The sequence below is a fragment of the Anabas testudineus genome, chromosome 17 (genome assembly GCF_900324465.2).
Source record: "Anabas testudineus chromosome 17, fAnaTes1.2, whole genome shotgun sequence".
NCBI classification, from domain to species: Eukaryota; Metazoa; Chordata; class Actinopteri; order Anabantiformes; family Anabantidae; genus Anabas; species Anabas testudineus.
This window is the reverse complement of record NC_046626.1, coordinates 12,508,041-12,532,640: the sequence shown is the minus strand read 5'-3', so window position 1 is coordinate 12,532,640 and position 24,600 is coordinate 12,508,041. Positions and strand designations below refer to the sequence as shown.

At 40.9% G+C, this 24,600-nt stretch overlaps 2 protein-coding genes across 2 annotated transcripts in view; both read left to right on the top strand.

The window, feature by feature from the left end:
• LOC113171932 (cadherin-2-like) overlaps positions 1-1,249 on the top strand; it is a 63,204-nt gene extending 61,955 nt beyond the window's left edge. Inside the window, exons 6-7 of the mRNA XM_026374670.1 lie at positions 765-949; positions 1,214-1,249. Coding sequence (XP_026230455.1) covers positions 765-949; positions 1,214-1,249 — 221 coding nt within the window. The remainder of the gene's footprint in view (positions 1-764; positions 950-1,213) is intronic.
• Positions 866-20,038, top strand: cdh2 (cadherin 2, type 1, N-cadherin (neuronal)). The gene is made up of 14 exons (XM_026374638.1): positions 866-985; positions 3,831-3,998; positions 4,891-5,046; positions 6,109-6,253; positions 6,563-6,735; positions 8,696-8,833; positions 9,306-9,491; positions 10,232-10,485; positions 11,250-11,392; positions 12,440-12,673; positions 13,573-13,806; positions 14,065-14,204; positions 17,108-17,272; positions 19,781-20,038. The coding sequence occupies exons 2-14, from the start codon at positions 3,858-3,860 to the stop codon at positions 19,985-19,987; spliced, it is 2,316 nt and encodes a 771-aa protein (XP_026230423.1). The 5' UTR covers positions 866-985; positions 3,831-3,857; the 3' UTR covers positions 19,988-20,038.
• The last annotated feature ends 4,562 nt before the right edge of the window (positions 20,039-24,600 follow it).

The following is a 24,600-nucleotide window of genomic DNA, read 5'->3' as shown; positions in this document are numbered from 1 at the left end:
CCACACAAAAAGATGACACAATGAATCTCTTAGGTGTTAAGGTGTGTGTTTGTTGACATGTGGGATCTACAGAGGCTGTACTGTCACTCACTTGTAACATGAACTGGTGTTGTACCACTGCCACTAAGGCACCTGTGGGAATCGAGCCCCCATGAGCCACCTGTCTGCAGCGTCTGCATGCATGCGTGAGTTTCTGTGTTTTCTGTGTGAACTTGCTGATGAAATAAACATCACATGAACTTGCTTCTATCTCTCGAGAAGCTGAGGATCATCAGTCATCCGCAGAAAGCATCCCTGTATGTCATGTGGGACAAAGCTAGCATGCGATAGCCTTTGTTGGAAATAAAATAGCTTATCTAGCAGAATTAAACATATTTATATATCGTGTGTATATTTTCTCAAATCCAAAAAGAAAAAAGCAAGTTATTTAGACATGGGGTTTTAAATGTAGTGTTTCGGGTTTATGGATTCTTATTTAATAGCCCTTAAGGGGCACACTTCCTTTTTTTATGTGGTTTTCTCTCCCTGCAACTCTCTCCTCCACTGCACCTGTTTTGAGCAATACCTTTGGGGCGCAGCTTGAAGTGAATAATGCATGAGTGAGAAGGAGAATCAGAAAACCTTTGTGGACCTTCTGTCTGTCTGGCTGACTGTCTATCCTCCATCTCCTTTGTCTCTCTCTATATCACTATTTTCCCCCCAGGTTCATCTCTTACTGTTGGGTTAATTTTGAACTTAAATCCATCTGTCTCTGTCTCTTGCAGTGAGGTTTCTGGACTGTGGCCGAGGTGGTCTGGTGCGCTTCGAATGCAGTAACCCATCTGACTTCCGGATAGAAGCCAATGGAGTAGTGTATGCTGCCAGGAGTCTTCAGCGCTCTACAATCTCAGTGTCACCATTGCTGATTAAGGCCAGCGACACCGTCACGCAGCAGCAATGGGTGACCCAAGTCAGGCTGACTTCTTCCACAGACTCCAGCCAGCATGTAATTATACCCACCAACTCGACTACATCTATAACACTTCTGGTGTATTTGTTGATTCTCTTACTGCTGTAGAAAAGTGGAATGATCAATTTTGCCCTTGCATCAAGTAACTTGCAATTGTTAGCCATACTTTGCATTCACAGATGACTAGTTCCCTAAATTGTAGCAGGTGTTCCGAGAGACTGGATAGATGCTTGCTAATTGAAACTTAATGTGTCAATTTACTAGGAGCACAAACATATACTCAACACGGTCAGTGGGTAGCAAGAGCAGATGCAAAATGGCTTCTCATAAAGTTGATCTCAGTGAGCATGCCTTGTTATAGGGAGGTCATTGCATTATCGTCCAAAAGGGGACACACCTCTTTCAGCGCTCTATAAGATGGGAAGCATCTGTCTGAGCTATAGAGTATGACTTTAACTGCTTAGCTGGATGTGTTGTTCCATCATCTGCAATTAGTTAAAATGACCACGTTCTCATGCTATTGTAGTTAACCAAGGATCAGAGTGCCGGCATTGGCCTATCTGCTTGTCTTGCACCACGAAAAAGAAGATGGGATGTCTGGTATTGGGGATGGTTTCAACTTCAGATTATGTGATCCTGCTTAATTTGATAATATCTGTAAATTCAAACTTCCAGGAGTGACTCTACACAGAGAAACACGAACAGATGCAATGTTCTCAACTACAGTATGGGTGTCTGTGCCAACATATTCTGTAGGGTTATAAGTGAGCCTTTATTTGCATATGTTAATAATCATTGCTGTAAGATCTCATTAGCCTTCCGGCATTTTAATGAACATCCCGTAATCAGGTTTGTTTTACAAAGACCAGTGTTCTTCTCTGTTACAGCCGTTTAATAAATTTTAAACAAGTGGCCATTTCTAAACGTGTTGGCACAGCACATGATCTCTGGAAAGGTAGTCATTATATTTTAGGTGGGTGGAGATTAAAAGTTAATACTGACAGTCAAGTCTACTTTGGGTACACCATCATTATCAGCTGATAATCGTTTACTATAGAGACTCCTACAGGTATGTGATTTTAATGATGCCATTAGTCACTGTTGCCGCATGGCCCAAACCAAATATACATACATCTGCAGGTTTTTAGATTTTAAGGAAAAGTCACAATCTCAGATGCGCTCTGCATGCATATAAATATAATCCAACTTTATCAGGAGTAGTTATCTGTTCAGACTTGTTGGGTTTGTCCTGATTTGTCCATAATGAAATCACGGATTAAATTTCCCGTATCTTGCACGTTTATTAGGTCATGAGTGGTCTTCCCCCCAGCATAATTATTGCCATGAATCATCACGCATCTCTTAATCACATCAGCGATTAAATTTTTTTTATTAGTGCCATGAATACGACAGCCTTGGGGAAACATTTTAATCAATGACAGACAAACAGTGTCCTTATCAACATGAGTGTCCTCACCCATTATGTGCACCACTATTAAAGTCTCTGTGATGAGGAAATGTTTCAGAATGTGAAAAGGAGGAAAAACAGACATGTGTATTCCTTCACATACATTCCCAAACACTCAGGTCATCAGTCAACCTAACACTCTCCTGGATCTGAAGTAGACTCCTAGTCAGAAGATGGGGGGGGTTTGGAGAGTATGGATGGCTGCAGACCTCCAGCACACCAGAGATAGATGCATGCTGGGCTGAGCAGACCCACCATGACATTCATCATTCCAGACACAAGTTGCAAATAATTACTGCTTGTACTCGCACCCATTTTAATAGGGTAATAGATATTTCAGAAGCACACTCTTTCACTATCTGTCCGCATGCCTCCCTGCATTTTCAATGTGTGAAAGCAGTATAATCGGATTTCAAACATGATTAGTGAAAGCTCTCCGACAGTTCCCCAGATGTTTGAAGAGGAGGAATATGGGGTATGGGTCATGATATAAGGTGGCAATGTGGTAATTAATTTCTGGTTTGCATTGGACACTTTATAGCAGTTGTTAGGACTTGACTACTTTGCAGAAAATCAACAATCAAATTACAGGCAACTGTAGGAAAGATACTTCAAAGGATGTGACAGTTCCATTGAAATCTCAGCTATCATTCATTGACATTGACAGATTTTACATATTGTTTTGGTGTTTTCCTTCCTGCCTTGTTTTGTTCAAGGTTATTTTAACTTTCTCTGGCAGTACTTCAGTCTCCTCAGTCTCTGGAGCAGCATAGGCAATTTGAGCCATCTGTGTGTTTAGTGTCTGGCTTGCAGGTACCATCCTCCTTTGTTTCAAATCTCATTCATTACAGCTGAGGGAGGATGGCAGATCCATTATGGAAGCTGGTCTGTCTGTGTGGGCGCATTTTATCAGGACATAAGAAGAGGCCTGCCATTTAAAGCAAACCAGCGTTGGTGCTGTGCAGCTGCCGCAGTAGCTACATGTACAGCAAACCCTTTCATGGCATGTATCACATGCTGTATTGTGGATATTTTAAGCTACAAAGAAATTCATAAAAATGAATTCCTTGATCAAATCCACTTTTAGAATAGACGCTAAATGACATTTGCAGCCAGTTTTCTTTTATCATTGCACCAATTTATTCTTGTAACCCAGAAAGGAAAAAACATTGGTTATGCTAGAGTATCACCGGAGTAGTGTGCCTTCACTGAGGGGATTGACTTACAATGCATCCAGTAGGTAAATAGGTGCTTAATATTTTACTCACAACAAATGTCAACCACACCGTACTGTTAGAGGTAAAGTAAGGTAACAATACTAAATTACTAAATAAATGCTAAATGTATGCACTCATATAACTGCGTAGATGTGTACTACCCAACTTCTAAACTGAACCATTTCCTTTCATTCAGGTGCAGGAAGTTGCTGCTCCTCCAGTGATGGTCAAGGATTTGAAGGAGATAGTGTTTCCCTCACGCAACATGGATAGCCAAGTCAAACGCATGAAGAGAGACTGGGTCATCCCCCCAATCAATGTCCCAGAGAATTCAAGAGGCCCATTCCCTCAAGAGCTTGTCCGGGTAACAGAGCTCACCAGAGCACATGCACGCCACATACTGTACACCACTCTCACTTTGAGAGAAGCAGCCTTTTTCTTGATATGACAACCTTATATAGGTCCCTGTTGCCCTGAGCTCCCACTCAGAGGGTCACAGACATAAGACTTATGCCTTCAACAAAATGCTTCATATTTACAGCACTTTGCTAAAGGTCAGGCCTCTTTTTTTCTGGTGTATTATTTATCTTTTGTTTCAGGGGGCATTCAGTACCACTCTAACATGACATTATTTAGAAGCAGAGAGAGATCCGAAGCTCTCACCAGTGTAATTGTTCCTTAGTTGCCTATTAAGATATTATACTTCTTTTATCATGCCTCAAGGACGCACATGGCCCAGTTTGTTTGGAACAATGCTGTGGTCATGTCTGAGTGTGGGTGGCTGACAGAGGGCACGACAGCGGAAGAATTAAACTTTTTTTGCATATTATGTTGACATGCACACCAAGTGTTAACCCTGTGCTATTTGTATTTAGACAAAGCCATGAGCCATGAGAGAACTTCATTACCACACAGACATGTGTACGCGTTTACTTACACAGCAGCCTATTTTTAAAACAATGATCATCACGATTAGTCAATATATCGACAGCAAACTATTTTATTAAATTAGATGACAGAAATGTAACTAGTACTAGTGGGTTCTAACATTGATCAGAAAAAAAATAAAGACAAGGCTGTACAGTTTCAATACATTTCAAGAAACTCTCATGGGTCATTATTCCAGAATGACAAATTCTTGTTAGATTTGTTAAACTATGTAACAGTGTACCAGACTCAAACATTCATTATGGTTCAGACTGTAGCCCTGCATTTTATTAAAACATTGATTAACATATCAATGTTAACATCCACAGATCCGATCGGACCATGACAAAAACCGCTCTCTCAGATACAGCGTGACAGGACCAGGTGCTGACCAGCCCCCCACTGGCATCTTCATCATCGACCCGATCTCTGGAGAGCTGTCAGTGAACAAGCCCCTGGATAGGGAGCACATCTCCAACTTCCATGTAGGTCTAACATAACAGCTTAAAATGCCTCTTTAATGATATTCCATTAATTTGCAAATTAATTAATTTTTTCTAGCCTGCTTTATCAAAACAAATTAGCTTTCTCTGATGCCATACATTCTAACTGGTTGCCATGTGTTCAAGAGTCATGTGTAGCCTAAACAGCCTCTTTAGACTCGGTAAAGACCAGGGTATCCAGAGAAATCTGACTTATCCGTCTGAGAATTTAAAGGATTTAACATGATGTTTCTCAGTGAACTGAGTGTGTGTTAGATACATTACGATAACCTCCAATTCCATCCAGGGCTGCTTTAGTCATTAGCTGCTCTTCCATTACATTGCTATGGTCTTTAAATTATGTAGCTTCACGCTGTTTATTCAGTGCCTTAACAGAAAATAGAACACATAAAGCAACGCTGTAGTTAAGTTGTAGACTTCACAATACTTTTAGAATAGAGTCTACTGCCCATGCTGTTTCAGTGTAAGCTGTATGTGAACTATAAGCTGCTTGCATTGATTAATTCAATAACTCTTAAACTAGACTGTAAGAAAAGTATTGAAAGACATATAATGTATATTCTCAGTAGCCTTTAGATTTGTATACATCTATGCATAGAGTATGCAATACAGGACTACCTTTTTTTATTCTAGAGCATGAATACGCAGGATCAAAAGTGTTCACAACCATGCACTTGTGTGTTTGTAGGAAAAATGCATTTGAAGTGTAAAAAAGATGCAGCAGAGTTCTTTTCTTAAAAAGACCTGGACCAATGCTGACCCAGTGTTAGGCAACAGAATATACTGAGAGTGTATCTGTTTGAAGGGAACAACATAAAAATACAACTAAAGTTGTCGTTGACTTGCCTGTTAATAAGGATGTTCTGGACTGTATGCTCTTGTAGATACAGTAAAAGATTATAATGACATTTAGTTATGGATTATGGCTCTAATTATTACATCCGTTTGTGTGCAACATTAAGTTTGTCTGACTTTTTTGTTTGTGCAGTTGAGAGTGATCCTTGCTTGAATAGTTGGTTAAGATATGTTTTTGTTTTCCTCCAGCTGAGAGCTCATGCAGTGGACCTTAATGGCAACCAGGTAGAAAACCCCATTGACATTGTGATCAATGTGATCGATATGAACGACAACCGACCCGAGTTCACTAATCAGATCTGGAATGGCACTGTTCCAGAGGGTTCCAAGCCAGGTAATACAGCACTATCAGCCAAGTACACTATCACACTGAAAGAGCAAACAACTGCCTGTAGACCCTCCACATGCTGCCGTAGTATTAGCAGATCAAACAGCATTGATGGCATTCCTGGGGTAGCCATTTTGTGGCCATTTTTAACTTTGTGTGAGCTGTATTTAGGTGATCAGTGGTGTTAAAAGTCACTAGAAAGAACACTGAGTGTTCACATAGCAATATGCACTCCGTTTCTAATCCCTTTCGAATGCAAATGTAAAAAAAAAAAAAAAAAACAATACAGAGACTCTCTGCCTTTCTGTCCCGTAGGAACGTTCGTTATGACAGTAACGTCTGTTGACAAAGATGACCCCAAAACAGCTAATGGGATGCTGCGTTATAAGATCCTGTCTCAGACTCCCGAGAGTCCGACCTCCAATATGTTCACCATCAACAATAAAACTGGAGGCATCATTACAGTGGCAGCAGGCCTGGACAGAGAGGTGAATGACACTTTATCTTCTTTCTTTGTGGCCTGTTCTTTCCCTTTAACCTTGTATTTGACATGACTTGCCTTTCTTTCTCTTGATACTATCTCTACATTGTGTTTGTGAATGTAGACTAATATCTTTTCATTACCATTTAGGCGAGGCTTTCATTAGCAAAACCGTCCATTGTATTAATATCTGTCCTGCAATTGTTGCCTCTTCTATGTCAATTTTCCATGTTTACATAAATGGATTGTGCATTCTTTTTAAATATAATGACAAAACACAGCTTGAGTATCTTTGCTAATATCCAGAATGGCTGAGAACTAATGAGCCAAAGGGAATTTTGCTGATTACCAACTAAATAAGAAGTAGAAATGGACTTGGCTCTTTCACACTTATTTACTCTTACAAGGAGGCAACGTGCATCAGTGAGCAGCTAAATCTTCCCCTTCCCTCATTTTCGCCTTCTGTCACTTTTTTTTTCCTCTAAAGCTTTACTTGCTTTTTCTTTTTTCCATTTCCCATGCTACAAGTCTTACCTCGCTTTCATTTAATTGGATCACATTGCTGTTTGAGAAAATAAATAAAATATTATAGAAGGCTAGAGCCAGTTGGTGCTATTCTAGTGAGGGCAATCAGACTAGGTGGCTGCTCAATCACGTCCGCCCTGGGGCAGCAGTTTTATGTCCGCCAGTTGCCACCATGAAAGTAATTTGCTCGACTCTCATTACCCAACAACTGGTCCGTCACCTGAGTGGCTTTTAATGTGAAAAGAGTCATTTGTTAGCTTCATGATGGTGTACGTAACAGAAGTATTGGTTTCACACATGCACTTGCAAACTCACGTCCCCCCATAGGGAACAAATTAGGTTTACACAAAAAGGAACCATTAGTCATCTTAATTAAGAAGCTAGCCAGTTCAGATTTATTAGATTTTTATTGAGAACATCAAAATTAATGCACATTTGAGTTATCAGCTTATATGTAATAGCCAAAAAATAAATCTTGAAATACTTCAGATTTGCTGACACAGAGTCAGACAGCTGTTCTTTAATCTCTGTGGTCATTTTTGAGGTTCTAGGTAATAAATGAAATTATATTAAAGAGTTTTTTTATCATTTCCAAAGCTGCCTTTTGCATATGTAACAATAATTTGGTCTACATATTTAGTCCAAAGACAAGTGTGACAAGGAATAGCATAGAAAGTCCTCCCTGCCAACAGCCACCACCTTGTACAATGACTTGCCTCTGAAAACAGAGAGATCCCCTCTTACAATATAACTATCCTGCGACAAGACAGACTTTTATTACTTATTCACATATTCATTCTTCATTCATACAATCACACTTCATGTATAACACCCTGCCTGTCCAAAATAAAAGTCACCACCTGGATTTAACCAAGCAAATTGGTAAGAGCCTCCCAGTGGGTAATTACTGAAAGGATGATTATTTTTCAGGTGGCAACAAATTATTTAACCCTAACTGATGCAGTGAGTAGTTTCTTATTTCTTAAAAAAGAAGATACATCCTGTGGTAGTGGAAAAGATGTTAATCTGTTCCACAAGTGTAGATGAAGTGATGCACCCATCATGCCTAGTGCCTACCATACAAGCCTGTGGGGGCAGTGCTATGATCTGGGGTTGCTGCAGTTGATTAGGTTTAGTTTCAGCAACGATGCCACGGCAAATGCGTGCCATAATCAAAGCTAAAGGCGAAAATATTAGACAAAATAAGTCAAAATATTATGAGTGTGTGACTTTTTTTGGATGGTCAGTGTATGCGTGTGTATGTTACATGTACCGTATGAATAGATGACTTGCACTAATACACAGTGTATTATTCCTCTGCTGCCTTCTATCCGGAGTCTGTTTATTGAATTCAAAATAACGATGAAGCTAACTTTATCATAAACAACCATACAAGGAACTGTGCATAATCCTTTTTGTTTCTCTTCCATTTATCTTTCCAGAAAGTACCTCAGTACACACTGATCATCCAGGCCACTGATATGGAGGGCAACCCCATGTATGGCCTATCCAACACAGCCACTGCTGTCATCAGAGTCACTGACATTAATGATAATCCACCAGAGTTTACTGCTGAGACGGTAAGAAACAAACTCATGAAAGACATCAACACAGTAAACGTAAAGAGAGCCCCGTAGGGTTTACAGGACTCCCATTATATCCTAGTGCATTCTACCGTTGGTTCTGCTCACTTACATAGTTCTGCTTTACCAGCACTTCTGAAGCCATACAGACATACAAGTAGTCAGCCATGCATAAAGTATTATATCCCCCTCCAAATGTTGACACATGCAACAATGGGGATGTCTGTCTGAGTGAAAGGGGCACTTACTATGCTCTTGAATCACTGAAATTTGTAATGCCACTGTTGTGCTATCAGGGGAGGCCAAGAAATGAGATGACCATGACAACATGATGAGTTACCTTAGATGTCTATTTACCCAAGACTGGTCCTGCTGTGCTGTGTGAAGCAAGCCTTGGTTTGTTTTTCTGCTGCCACAGCAGTATCACTAACAGCTTGCCGTTCTGTACGTTCATGGTTTATTCATGCAGTTTTTCGGCGAGGTGCCTGAAAACCGTGTGAATGTCATTGTGGCCAACTTGACGGTGACTGACAAGGACCAGCCCAACACGCCGGCCTGGAATGCTGTCTACAAAATCACCGGGGGCGACCCCACCGGCAGGTTCTCTGTGCCCACTGATCCGATCACTAACGAGGGCCTGGTAACAGTCGTCAAGGTAAGGCCTCCTCTTCAAACACCACCCCTTTAATCCCTTAGAGATGTTCTGTAGCTGCATGTATGCTTTCGTGAAGGGTTTGGGGTTGACTCTGCATTAATATGTGGGATTTAGACTGTTCTGTGTAGTGTATGTGAGCGTACTGTATATTTATAGCATTTCAGAAATTGCGTAAAGATGTGAAAGAAGTGAAGATGTCTTAATGTCTTATGCGTTATCTTATCCCTGGGAGTCAAGAGAAGAAATTAATAATGCTGCAGTTCAGTAGTTTGAAGAGTAGGAACATTTTGTGTAAAAGCAAATTCCTATTAGACATCTATGAGATAAAACGGAAGACCACTGTAGGAGGGTTATTCAGTTTAACACGCTATATATGTTTCTAAGACTAATTTATTGGTGATGATTATTGTGGTGTACTACTAGCAGTGTCTCGGATTGACTTGTGTGTAAATTCAAATTCACATCTCACAATTTTAAGATCCAATGCACATTTTAAGTTTAATATGTTGGTTACACAACTCTAGTCCCTCTGTCTGTTGTGTCCTTCAGCTGACCACAGAAGGATACAGTCTCTTTATCTCATCTTACTGTCTACAGTGAGCTTTCACAGTACTGCCTTTTAAGAGAAAGCTTTCATCCTTTGCATTGCTTCCAGATAATAAAAAAAAAAAACTAATGTGATTTTATCCTGTTTATTTGATGAGATTCTCTTTCTATATGCTCTCTCTTACTCTCTGCAGCCTATTGACTATGAATTCAGTAGGACGTATGTGCTGACAGTGGAAGCGAGGAACGAGGCCACTCTGGCACGAGGCATACACTCTCCTCGTCAGTCCACTGCCACCGTCTCCATCACAGTGATAGATGTCAATGAGAGCCCCTACTTCGAGCCCAACCCCAAACTCATTAAACTGGAAGAAGGAATGATGCCAGAGTCAACTCTGACTACGTTCACTGCACAGGACCCTGATCGCTTCATGCAGCAAAGCATCAGGTAAGAAAGAAAGAAGATCTGTCTCTGAGGGCTGTCTGGCTACCTCTCTTAAAACGCATCAAGCCCAGATCACAGATTCACAAATTAATGTAGCATCTGACTCTTCTACATTTCTTAAAATGTCTGTTCACTCTCTAACAGTGGAGATGTTGAAATCACCCATTTTATCACACATAGAGCTAAAATAATTAGCAACAAAATTAACAAGGAGACTGCTAGGGTCATTACTGACTAAAAACTGTAAGTAATGTTAGGATGACTCTCCACCCTTACCACTTTCTGCATCATTTCTGCTCAGATAGCACCCAGCATGTCTCCATCTCTGTCATTATTGAACAAGTTCTATTTTTTTTTTTTTTTTTTTTTTTTTTACATCATCAGACGTGCCTCACAGCTGTTTGGCCATGGAAGAGTTTATCTGCCTGAAAACAGTCCATGTGAAATGAGCTAGCTTTGTAATTCCACGGTTTGTCCTACAAATTAGTTTGAGCTACTGATAACAACAAGCCAGTTTGGTCTCCCCTGTGAGGCAGAATAATTATGTAAAATGCATGATGTCTAAAATATTTACTCTGTGTAAACAAATAAAAACAAAAACATTTTTCAGAAAAAAGTGATGCTTTTGGAGACTAAATTCACCAGCTGCATTTCAGCAGAAAACAAAATGTAAAACTTGCAGATGCCTTCTAACTGGAAATCCAGCTTCACATAAATAGTAAGGAATATCGATCACTGTGTAAACTCATTTTTTGTCTTTCCTGCAGATACACCAAACTCTCAGATCCAGCCAACTGGCTAAGCATTGACCCCAACACTGGTCGAATCACAACAATTGCCATTTTGGACAGAGAGTCACCATTTGTGAAGAACAGCCTGTACAATGCAACATTCCTTGCTTCTGACAGCGGTATGTAACCATTCAAGTTGCACTGCAGTTGCCAAAAATACTTTGTTGTTGTGGTCCTGTGATGCACCGGTTACATGGTGTTTTAGCTTGGTTGTTACACAAGCACTCTATTGCAGACCATTATTGTTAAAGCATTCAGAAGGACATAATGCTGCCTTTTCAAAAGGAAACCTAACAGTGTCTAATGTAGTCTGCCTCTCAAAGGTCAGTCTTCCACACAGCATCACTTTGACTACCTCTGTGATGTTTTCCACCTGAAGCTAGTGCACAAATGCACCCTAACCCTGACAAAGATATCCCCCCATGCTTGAAGATCAACCTTGTACCCGGCACTTGGGATGTGTGGGACGGTGACCACCTTAGTTGAAGGTTAATGTGCTACCAATCCCAGAACCATTCAGCATGTGGATATATTCACCTCTTCCCTGCACTTGCAGGATTTACCTCTGTTCAAGTTTACCCTGTTCTGTGGAGCATAGCTTAGGCCAATAGGCTTAAAAACTCTACCAATAAAGAGGTTTCTCAGCATTAATGGGTCAGGATTGGATGACTAGCTCCTTTGAGCGTGGCCTGAATGGTAAAAAAGCCTCTTAGCTGAGTGAATACATAGAGGAGCCTGAGAGGAGCGACAGTGGGCTCTGTTTGTGTGCTTTAGTATTCCCTTCCTGTGCCCTTCGTCAGGAAGACATTCTTCAGCCACACACACCCACAAACACACACACATACACACACACACTACCCAAATGTTCTGATATCTCCCTCTTTCTGTCTACCTCCTCACTTAAGATTAGATTCTCAGATCAGTATGCAATTTGGATGGGTCTTCTCCCACTAGAGCAAATAGCTGTTCAGCGTGTCTTATTATAGCATGAGACCCAAAGAATAAACTTCATACTTTACTTTTCTCTATTGGCTGCATAATGAGTGCAAAATGAGAACTGGCATTTCAGTAGTATGTATTCCTATCCATATGTAAATTTTTAAAAATCCGTTTTCTCATAAATATGTATGTGCTAACTGCTCGTGTCATTTTTATGGTTCATGCAGGTGTACCTCCAGCAAGTGGCACAGGAACTCTCCAGATCTACCTGCTGGATATAAATGACAATGCTCCTAAGGTATTCCCTCAGGAGGCAGAGATATGCGAGAAGCCAGAGCCAAATGCCATCAACATCACTGCACTTGATGGAGACTTGAACCCAAACGCAGGGCCATTCGCCTTCGAGTTAGCCCATCGGCCCTCCGACGTTCGAAGAAACTGGACCATTACACGAATCAGCGGTAAGAAGCAGAACGCACTCATATGGTTTATTTTGATAACCATAGTTAGTTTCATGCTATGCTGCTTGTAGTGTACATATAAGAAAATAAAATCCAAGTCATCTTCATTATGTCTGATGTAACCTGCCAACCAGACCTGTATTCACGTTTTTAGCACTGACCTCGATTCATTGGTGAAACATGATGGAGGAATATGTGTCCATTTTATTATTTAGTGGTATTTAATGTTAATGTTATGGTGAATGACATTTCACGCTCTGATGTTCAGTAATTAAAGCTTGAGAATTTGATGTTACTTTTAAACAGCATTTGGAAAAATCTTAGTAACTAAAGCTCTACAGGGGGGTCAGGTAGAGGGGTTCCTGACAATAATAACACTATATTAACCTTACCAAGCATCCAGTAATTGTTTATGCTAATTTCAAATAAAACATAAGTGGAGGAACTCATTTGTTGTGTGTTAGCTATTAGGTAATGTTAGTTGAAACACAGTGAATATATCTTAATAGGATAATAGCATTTGGATTATCACAGCTGGGAATTTAGCCTAAGCAGCATTATCAAAAGGTATTCAGTAGATTTATAAGCTCCAAATCTAAATCCAGACCATGTTTTGGATTAGATATGCTGATGCAACTTCCAGGTAGAAATTTATGCTGCATATTTGTGGTAATAGGTGTAATCGCCATGTGAACACTGTGTTTCATGTATACAAATGACTATTCAGAGTTTGGTTTTAATCCCCTCTGAAAGACTGCGCTGCAGAAGAAATGTGATGTTGTTTTATATTTAATCACATTAGCTTGCTTAATCTCTATACTCACCATGTCATATTTATCTCCTCTTAAAAAGGAGTCATCATATCTCACTCTCTCGCTTTTTGTCTTTGCTCCTCTCAGGTGACTATGCTCAGGTGAGCCTCAAGATTGGCTTCCTTGAAAGTGGTATCTATGAGATCCCCATCATAATCACAGACTCAGGCAACCTGCCCATGTCCAACACCTCCTATCTGCGGATTAAAGTGTGCCAGTGTGACATCAATGGAGACTGTACTGACCAGCAGCACATCATGGCTGCCGGCCTGGGCACTGGTGCTATCATATCCATCCTCCTCTGCATCATCATCCTCCTTAGTGAGTGTCTCAGCGCCTCTCTCAAACAGCACATCACATGAACATACACACGGATTATAAAGACATCTAAACGTTATCCGAGATGCCACTAAATAAGTGTAGGATTATCAAAAAGATAGCCTTGATCAGGCTCCCATCCAAGCTCTAAAACATTGGATCCGATTACATTTGTATGAAAATTTGTAGGTTATTATGGTCTGTAATATGAGATCTCTCTCTCTCTCTCTCTCTCTCGCTCTCTCTCTCTCTCTCTTTCAGTTCTTGTTCTGATGTTTGTTGTGTGGATGAAGCGTCGTGATAAAGAGCGTCAGGCCAAGCAGCTCCTCATCGATCCCGAGGATGATGTGAGAGACAACATTCTCAAGTATGATGAGGAAGGTGGAGGAGAGGAGGATCAGGTAAGAACGAGGCGGTAAACACACACTCACAGTGCAGACTCCTCAAAATTCTTTGAGTTATTTTGAAGGTCCTGGAAAAGTATGTTGTGAGTTCGCTTTTGCCAAAGAAACAACAGTTCGGGTTATTCGATTCCAAGGTTTCTAAACATTGACTCTGAGGAGTTTTCACTTTTAATTAGAAATAGTACGTTTCTTTCGCTAGAAATTATCTGGCTATCAAAACCTCATTCAATAAGGCAAACACATACTGATCCAATCAGTTCTGGAAATTATAGAACTATTTCCTGAATTGTAACCGGTTCCCTCTTCACGCAGACACACACACATACACACACAATAGAAATGCCATCACTAAAATCACATCTCTCTATTCCCCTGCACTGATCAGACATACACAGACACAAATTCAATTGTCCTAATGACTTCTTGTTAGCAGAACGGAATCATTTCATTAAAAAAAAGGCAGTAATATACAAAATGGGCTCTTTTCTTGCTGCTGGCTGAAGTGCTCCAGTGGCTTAGGTATTGCAGAAATGAGTGGGAGACCCCGGTCTGACCCAGCATGGTGCCAAATTAGCCTCGGAGCCTTGTAATTGGTAAGCTGATGTCATTTGGAGACAGACATCTGCTGTGGCGCAATAATGAAGCTCTGTCTAAGGTAACAATATGAGTGGAAAGCCATTACACATCTGCCCGTGATTAAGCAGGAGGGAGTGCACTGCACCCACTAATGTATTCACATCCACACTTTCACGCACAAAATGCATAAACTTGTTAACCAGAACATGTTGAAAAGGAAACTGTTGCACGATATAGTGCTGCTCAAAGGCAAACAAATGTGTGCTGCAATTTATTGAGGGAAAACAAGCTTCCATTTTTGAGTGGTGCAGAGAAGGGCAGGGTGCCAGGAGAAAATGGTCTTGTCTGTGGAATCACGGGAGTCAGTGTCGGGTAAAAAATGGACCTGACTTTCCCAGCGATGTGGTCTTTATAATGCCCACCTCTGTTCTCCCTATCTCCCGCTGGGGAGGAAATTGAAGTGTCAGACCATTGGGCGCTCTCAGACTATATGATTTTAGTTGCTGCTGCCATTGCCCTGGTTTGTATTAGTTTGTGAAGCACTCATTTCATCACTGGCAGACAGCTGATCAGGCCACGCTAGCTGGACATGGAAAAAATAAGGCCTGAATAACAATTGTTGTGCACAGGTTCATAGGACAGGGATGAGTCATCCGCTTCTTCAAATGACCTCAGCGTGCTGCTCTTTGGAGAGTGCACCACGTCTTAAAATGCTTTTAATTGATTTTTAATCTCATGCAGTAAATTAAACAAAACGAATGTGACCTGCTTATGCAGAAAGTGTATTTGCCTCATCTATTTGTCACTAGAGATTTAGCCTGTCAAAATAACTGCACCATCTCCTGAAGCGTGATTCCGGTTTATTACAATACATCTTGAGATAACTGTGGGACAAGAAACGTTTCAGTGAATAGTATGTCTGCTCTTACTCACCTTGTGCCAAAAGATAGAAATGAAGATCAGCTTCGCAGTGCCTGTTAGCTGGGGTTAAATGAACTTGAGTTCTGTTTTAAATTGTTCAGCTATCTCGCGCAGAAAATGTATAAGTCTTAGCACTGTCACTTTCCCATTGTTGAATGTGGGTCATGAGTGCTTGCGGCAGCCATTTCACCAGACCCGTGTACATGTGAGGAGTCATCTCCCTGAAGGCGGCTGGTATGTCATTAGACCTTCCTGCTTAGTTCAGCCGTTGAGCGACTCTCTTGCAATTCCTGTCACCAACTCCTGACCTTCCAGTGTGCGACCTCAAAGAAGGTCACACAGGAGCCAGACTGAAATGAACCAAAGCTGATGGATGACCTTAATGAATGACATGTGATGACCATTGTTCTTCTGCAGCTAGTCCCACTGTGACCGTTATTGCACATGAAATCAAATCTTCCAGGGATAATCAATGTGTTTGTTTTAGTTTTATTATGTTACTTATTAGAATGGAGTTGAGTAGGTTGTCAGTTGCAGACTTGCTCCATTGTGTTTGTATATCTGGGTTGTTTGTGCAGCATCACAGGGTTTATATTTATTCTCATATTTATTTTTACATTGGAAAGGCTGTAGCCTTGTTTTTTTTTTTTTGTTTTTTTTTTCTGGGAGTGAGTGTCTGTGTGTGTAGGTACATGTGCAGCCGAGCAAAGACAATTTTCAAGGGGGATATTAGAGATGGATGGATTACTGAAAATCTTCTAAAGAGGGACAATCCATCATGCACGCTTATTAGGCACACACCCTGATTCTCAAATGGCATTTTCTCTATCATATCTGCTGTCACCATGATGCCATCCAGTCATTCAGCTCAGATCAGCTCTACTCTTAACCGCATTCTCCTTCTCTCTCCTAACTCCGTTTCTCTCTGCACTCTTTCTCCTCCTCCTTCTCTGCCCATGACTTTGCACAAACTGCGAGCCATTCACGTTGCCTTGGTAATATTAATAGGATTAGCAATGGCTTATGCATATCCACCATCCCGTGTCTAGGCATTGATTAGAGAAAAACAGCCCACTGCACGTCCTTCCTGCAGCACACCGCACAAGTACACACACTCTGCGGCGTATGATGTGGCCCTCAGCGTGGACCCCCTCAGTGGTGGCTCTTTTAATGTGTCAAATTGTCCCTGGGCTTGTGCTTCACAGACAAGAAGATTAAAGTTTCCCTCGTGTTCCCCTAACTCCCCTCGCTATATTCTAACTTTAAAATCTTCCCTCTGCTCACTTGAACTTGTTCTTTTTCAGTACAGCACAGAATGTGTTTACCTATTTTAAATAATCATACTCACATTGGGATATCGTCGCACTGCTCAGCTAAGTCCCATCTGTCGATGTGTTCTCCAGGATTACGACCTGAGTCAGCTCCAGCAGCCGGACACGATGGAGCCTGATGCTATCAAGCCGGTGGGAATCCGCCGTCTAGACGAGAGACCCCTTCACCCTGAGCCACAGTACCCCATGAGGTCAGCAGCACCACACCCTGGAGACATTGGAGACTTCATCAACGAGGTAAAAACACCGGCAACAACACTTATTGAAAAGTGACATTGTATGAAATCAAATCCCAGTAAAAGTGCTGAAATGAAAAGATCAGCGCTGTCACAACACTTGAGTTTCATTTTCAAGTTGTATAGTTTTCTTATAGTAAACTTGCGTCTAAATAAACAATTTGGCTTTTATGGCTGATAGAAGAATTGTTTTCATCTTTTCACTGCAGAAGGAAGAGGAACTTTTCTCATCTCACATATATCCAATAAGACATGTATAAAGCCTGCAAAGTACATGATGCTAACTCACTTAGATATAATTGTTTTTCTCTCCACTTTCCACCAAAGTAGAGTTATAGATGTGTCAGCACAGAAATAGGAGATGAGAGAAGCAATACATTGGCTTTCTATTGGAGTGCACTGTTCAGAGTGCCCTCGTTTGCCTGGGGCCATCATTGACTCCAGCATGAAGGGAGAATGTAAAATGAAAAGAGCAGTCATGTATTTTTCACAAGCTCCAACAGACAAGAGTTTCACAGTATTACAAATGGAGTTCTCTCCTAGTTTTTGGATGGCGCCCATGTTTTTAGATTAGATCTCGCCCTTTCAGGTCTGCTCCACGGCCATCTATCTCTCAGATTCCTTTACCCAGGCGCTACTTATTTTTGCTCTCCGTGTGTCGTGAATGCACCTAATGCACTTGTCCAAACAGCTGAGTGAGATGTAATGTTTTGCATAGTCCAATAAAAGGCAGTTTGGCAATGGAGTCCATCCTTCATTAGACCTATTTTAAAATTCTCACAAGACCTTGAAGACTTTTCAAATCTGAGCATCCTGACCTAGAAACAAACTCTGCAACCAACGTTGATCTGTTTTTAGACCCAGATTTGACTGTCACAAAAGCTCAGTCATGGTAGCTCACATGGAGTTGGAATGTGACCAAACTGATAAGGGCGAGCTGCCAGAGAAGCTGGGAGACAGAAAAGAGTGGGGGATGGTTCTGATCTCCACCCTGAAATGTGCATGCACCCTGGGAGCTTGTGGCTCTTAATTAAATCAGAGGGACCAAGAAAAAGGCAGAGGTTTAGCATAAGGACTTTAACCTCACATTCAGACAAACAAAGATCTCTTAGTCGACTCCTGCTCTGTTCCTCTGTTCTGTTTAGAGGGGGTACCATTAAATACATTAGCACCAAGTTAACATAACCTCTGTTGGTCACAGGTGCCACAGAGGCAGACAAAGCCAGAGTGATTGCATTCTTAGTTTCGCATATTAGTTTCAGCCTTGCCAATACTGTGTGAATATGAATATCACTGGGTTTGATTATGCCCAATGTCTTTTATCATCTCTGGAGTTACTCCACAAAGTAAGGACAGTTCACCATTTCACAAGAGTAGTAATTGTCTCCAGCACTCAGTTATAGTGAAATTACGAGACTGAGTTCTGTGAATGACTAACCTTATGAAACTGCCAGTGGGGTTTTTGTTGTAGATGAAGGGGGCTATAACCAGCAGAGCGATTATGGTGGTAATTGTAATGAATGATCCATCTGTCATATTTCCTACCAAATTATCAGCACCACAGCTCTGAGCAAATACTTAACGAAAGCTAACAAGTGGAAAATAATTGCTAAGTGCCCAGGCACTTTAATTCAATCCATCTTTTTATTTGAGAGCATTTCAGCACTATAATAGCAGCATGGAGGAAACCATAAATCTTTGACAAGCTCCCAATGAGCTGAGGTCTCGTTTCTCTTGTGCTATGTTGCTCCACTTCTTTTAATTCATTTATTATTTGTTGGTGTCCTCAGTTGTGGCAGTAAAAGGGGAAAAACCAGGCTTGGATCCAAAGTGGTTCGTGGCCAAAACACATCTCAACTCCTAGATTAGCAATCCATCAACTCTCTTGAGTACTGTTAAGGAACGAGGCTAGAAATCAATAACAATCCATAAGGACCTCTCATGACGCTATAAGGATTTCTGGGAATGTCAAGCGCAATCTTTGAAATGGAACCACCCCCACCACAGGCACCATGAGCGTCAAGATAACACATAGAGACGCGCCTGTGTGGCAAACACACACACATGCCCCTCTAATCTGCGCCTCAGTAGAGCCTCTTACTGCTACTGTTTAGGCAGGAGTGTGAAAAATATGAATATGAATATAGATAGATAATAAATGACGAAGAATCAGTGCTAGAGGTGTACTGCCTCTACAGGACAGGAAGAGAGGGGGTGAGGGAGCTTAGTACAGGGGTCAGTAGAGCAAAGGAGGAATGATTTTGATGTAATCAGCAGAATCCCAACTAAAACACAGGAAACTCACAGGATCACGAGAACCTGATTAATCTGGACAAAAAGCTGATTTCCTGAAGTGGCAGGAGAACAACTGAGTGGTTTTAGGTTAGATTAGCCAGTTTGAGTGCCGCAGCAGGGGGGGAGGGAGATGTGTTGCTGGGGCTCACTCCTCTATGGTGCAGACATGGCTTAATCTCCCACTCTAACCACAGTTTTATTTCCTTCTGCGCAGGGACTCAAGGCTGCAGACAACGACCCCACCGCTCCTCCTTATGACTCGCTGCTAGTGTTCGACTACGAGGGCAGCGGATCCACAGCTGGCTCCTTAAGCTCCCTCAACTCCTCCAGCAGCGGGGGCGACCAGGACTACGATTACCTCAACGACTGGGGACCTCGCTTTAGAAAACTGGCAGACATGTATGGTGGGAGTGACGACTAGGACACACAGCCTCTCCTTATAGGCTGAAAAGATGAAAGAAAAAAAAAAAAAGAAAATGAAGAATAGGAAAGAGTTCCTATTGATGGACAAGGACAGCTTCTGATATCCCCCGAGAGAGTGACAGACCTGTGACAGAAAAGAAACAAAAAACAAACACAGATTCAGACATTTTTTCAAAAACAAACAACCTAGGCTTATTGTTGTAGTCTACGCATACATATGCTTGTTGAAAGCTTAGGCATAGGCTGTGGTCCAGTAATGGAGGCTGTGGGAGGGAACACTCGTGGACTGTCACCACTCAGATTGTCGGTATTGAATGCGCTCAGTTACACTTGAATTTCACAGTACAGAAGCACTGGGATATAATGTGCCTTTTTGTACATTTTTTTGGATCTAAATGATTAGTTTTATGTTAAAGGCTTTAATGGTACTGACTTTTGGAATGATTTCAAACAAAGTATGTTACACTCTGGTATGCTTCTACATGCTTTTCTTTTTTCCTTTGGTTACACAATGCTCCTGTTTGTTGACGATTATTTAAACAAATACAAAGTAAATGAAAGATCCTCTGTCAGGTTGGATGGAAAGAAAAACGATTAAGAGCAGCACTGTACAGTACACTAGACTTGTAGACTTTTTCACTAAAAATTAAAAATTATGCAGCTGGTTGCAAATAAAGGGAGTTCTGAATCATACTTTTGTAGCAGATAATTTTTTGTTTTTGTTTTTCCTCTTTTTTTTTTTTTTTTTGAAGTGATGTAGTATTTTACAAAAACAACAAAAAAACTGTTTTGGTCTAATCTATGTACACTTACTTTGCCTTAGTCATCATCTGATATTTTCAAGTTTTACTTCAGTGTAAAAAAGATGTGTACATAATGTTTTTTTTTTTTTTCCTTATCTTTTTTGTTTGTTGTAGTATATGAAGAAGTGCAAAAAGTTCCAAACTTGTAAATGTATAATTTGGACTACAAATTCAAGTTTTTTGCATGTTTTTATCTTTTCATGACAACAAAAATGAAAAATGTTGTTTCCCAAATTTATTTACAAAGTGAAAAAAAAAAGAAATAAAAACCTGGGTGACATTAAATGTGTAGAAGTAAAGAGAGTTTTTTGTATAAAACATGAAAAAAAACATTGATAAAAACTGAAAAGTAGTAATCTTGTCAGCACAACTATTGAATTTGTACCAAAAAGGGGGGGTTGTGGGGTGTGGATGACACGCTAGGCACTAATGAATGAATCAGCTTTAAGACTGGAAAAAGGTTTTGGATTTAAGCCTTGTGGAAAACCATGTGTACTGGAAAACTAATTATACATCTCTGACCCCAGCCATCCAAATAAAAATGCTAATTTTGGAGCTACAAACTGCCTCCTTTTTTGTTGTTACTTAAACTCAGCATTGTTGCAGAGGCTTAATTAGACCAGAGATTGTGTAATCTATCCCAAAGGACAATAGCTTTTAAACAAAAAATAGTTCATTGTACAATATTTTACCAGAGGGGGGAATAAATCATTTATGTGCTTATTTATTTGTTGTTTGCACACACTGGATAAAAGCGAAGTGCTTTAGGCCCGTACAAGTTTATCGATGATAAGTTGTGTGGCTTTCAGGCTGAGAAGAAAACAAAACGCTCATAGTGTAACATTATCTGTGTTTCTAAGACAAGTGAAGGTCAAAGGCTCGTGGAAACTGCAAATCCATGCAGCACCTGTCTGCTATCATGGATTTATACTGGAGGTCAGATTGGACCTGACCTCAAATTGGAAAAAACTTTTGCAAAAACTGCCTCTAGGGACTCCGCGCGTATCCGGACTCCTGCGACTGAAGATGAGAATGAGAAAGTGTGTGCAGGATGGTGAAAGTCACATAAACATCATTTGTTTAGCCTTCACCTGCCCTTGCCCCCCCTCTCCTCTGTTACTGAGGGACTTGTAATTCACTGAGCCACCTCCCACTACCCAGTTGAATGGATGTGGACACGGCTAATTAATTCAACACAATTAGACAGGAGCAAGTTTGGTTTTGTAGTCTGAATGTCTATTAGAGAATAAGCAGTGAACCGTGCTTGCCTTTTGTTTTTCAGCCGGTGTAATCAGTGTAGCTGCTCTTTGTTAATCAGTTCCACATCCTGTATCTCCAGTAGCTCTTCATACATCCACCTGCTCGAGCAGAGGGGTTATTCTCACAGAGTTGTTTCTGAGTGACCTTGTCTGTTGCATATCTCTTATCTCTGAGCATGCATAGCTACGCGCTCCATTTGCCAGAAGCAACATGAAATTTTACGGTGCCCAGTCGGATGAAGTGTCGAACAACAGACTGTCTGACCTCGAGGTGTTGTTTCAACTGCATCTGACTCATATTTGTTTTTCCAAAATACTTCCTGTAACTTTGAGGCTTCTAAACCGAGCGGCTGGTTTTAATTTGTTTCCTTTTTGTTTCTGCTTTGCTAATAGCGGGGTTACACCACTTAAACCTTTGCCTAACTACTTACTTTGCTTTGATCCTGTCCAGGCACAGATGTGGTTAGTGACTCACTATCTCAAAAGGGCATCATCAGATTCTTTTTTTTTTTTTATGGCTTAGATGTGCCTGAAGGTAACAACTGTGCAGCCAGGCGGGACTTTCTTTCTGAGGAAGGATTTACACTATTAAAGGGACAGTCTCACATTTTGTGAAATATGTTTATTTGCTTTGGGTGGCCTCCTCATCTAGCAGCCAGTTAGCATAGCACAAAGACTGGGAATAGGAAAAAAAGCCTACGTCTATCTGAAGAAAACCAACTCTGCCTATCATAAACAGTACACCAAAGCTCATACATTAACATGTTTCTTTAATCCCTTTAAAAACCAAAGCATAAAAAAAACAAATCAGCGCGTTAAGCCAAACTGTTTCTTGGTTATGAGCAGACTTGAGATTTTTTTTTTAATATAAAACAAACAACATGCAGCATGGATTTTGTTATTTCGGATGGAGCGAGTTAATTCCCCATTACCAGCGTTTGTGCTAAACTAAGCTAAATGAATGAGTATGAGAGTGTCAGAACAACACAAAGAAGGCGAATAACTTCATAGTTGCAGCACAAGCTGCAGTGTGCTTTATCCAGTTTTTAATGCCGCCTCTTCTCCTGCTTTAAGCTCTCTGCAGGCTCTCCCACCCTCCTGTATTGTCATATTGATGTTCAGATTGCTCCAACCGGTTCATATCCACCTAGCAGTCAAGTCCTGTTCATTTTTTAACCCTCAGCAGGGAGAAAAAAGAAAAAAAAAAGAATTGATATTCCAGCACTGCACTTCAATTTCACAACCTGGATTATCCCTGAAGGAACGCTGGCAATCTAAGAGAGCCCAGGACATGAGAGCAGCCCCTACACAGCTCCTTCACTGTCCACACCCATGGACGTAAAGTTGTGTATCATTCATAGACATGTAGCATTAGACACTGCTAATGCAATGAAAAGAGTCCGATTCAACCAGAATGATGTTGGAATATATAATATAGGAAGTTAAAGGACGATATATTTGAATTATAATCATTGACATTGACTGACTGAGCTGTAATTGCAATGACTATTGTGTGAGAAGCATATTTTCATCATTTATTTGCCATATGGTTCAGCAAGGATGGGTGAAATAATTGCTCAAAACAGTATCTCATTTGCACATTTTAGCTAGCTGACAAATGGATAAAAATAGTAATGCAAGGCAGTTTAAATATGCAGAAAATTATTTGCAAAGCTAATTAAGTTGGCTGGGAATGACACCGGTTTCATCTGCCAGTTTATGTGAATGTCTTTCACATACAAAATGCACATTAAAAGGAAGGCAAACACCTTAGGAATACAAAATGATAAATAAATAATGAAAGTGCTCTGATTTTTTGGCCAGCATTGTGCCCTTTATTGTCTATCCTGGACTAAAATCTGGCTCTTGTGTGCACATTGAATTCCAGTGACTCCATATTTTTTTCCCATTAGATCGTGCAATATGTGCCGGGCACATGATTGTTTTGCTTTTTTATTCGAAATATTAACTCCAAATGTGAGGAGGAGCTCAACTTGTAACCCCCCGAGTACTCCCAAGATGTTCTCTTTGGAAAATGGCTGCAGATTGCTGTTCTTACAAGCACCCCAGGGCCCATTTTATTGACTGTGAAACAATGCTTTCACCAACACCCCCTCACTATTGCAGATTTACAAGACAGCCATCCTCAGCTCGGCAGAGTGTGCGTGAGGATGGCTGAGCAAGTGTCACTGAGCCACCCAGCCTCCTTGGGGGGACTGTCAGTAAACATGCAGAATACAGACTAGAACCCAATGCAAACCAGCGTCTAAGTTATGCTGCTCCTGACCTTTGGTGGACTTTGGAAAAGATGGATGCTACCCAGGCTATCGATAGAAATTTCTGGCCCTGCAGCAGCAGGAGCATATTTCTTATGGTTTCCCTGCCCCTGCATGCTACCTTCGAATGAATAAGTAAGCAGGCTGGATGACAGCGAGCGCACACACACACACACACACACACACACAGGCACATGAATTCTTTAAGGTATTTGTGTATAAACTGAGACGCTTGTGTAGAATCAGCCCATTTCATTTCGACTCTGCTGTGCT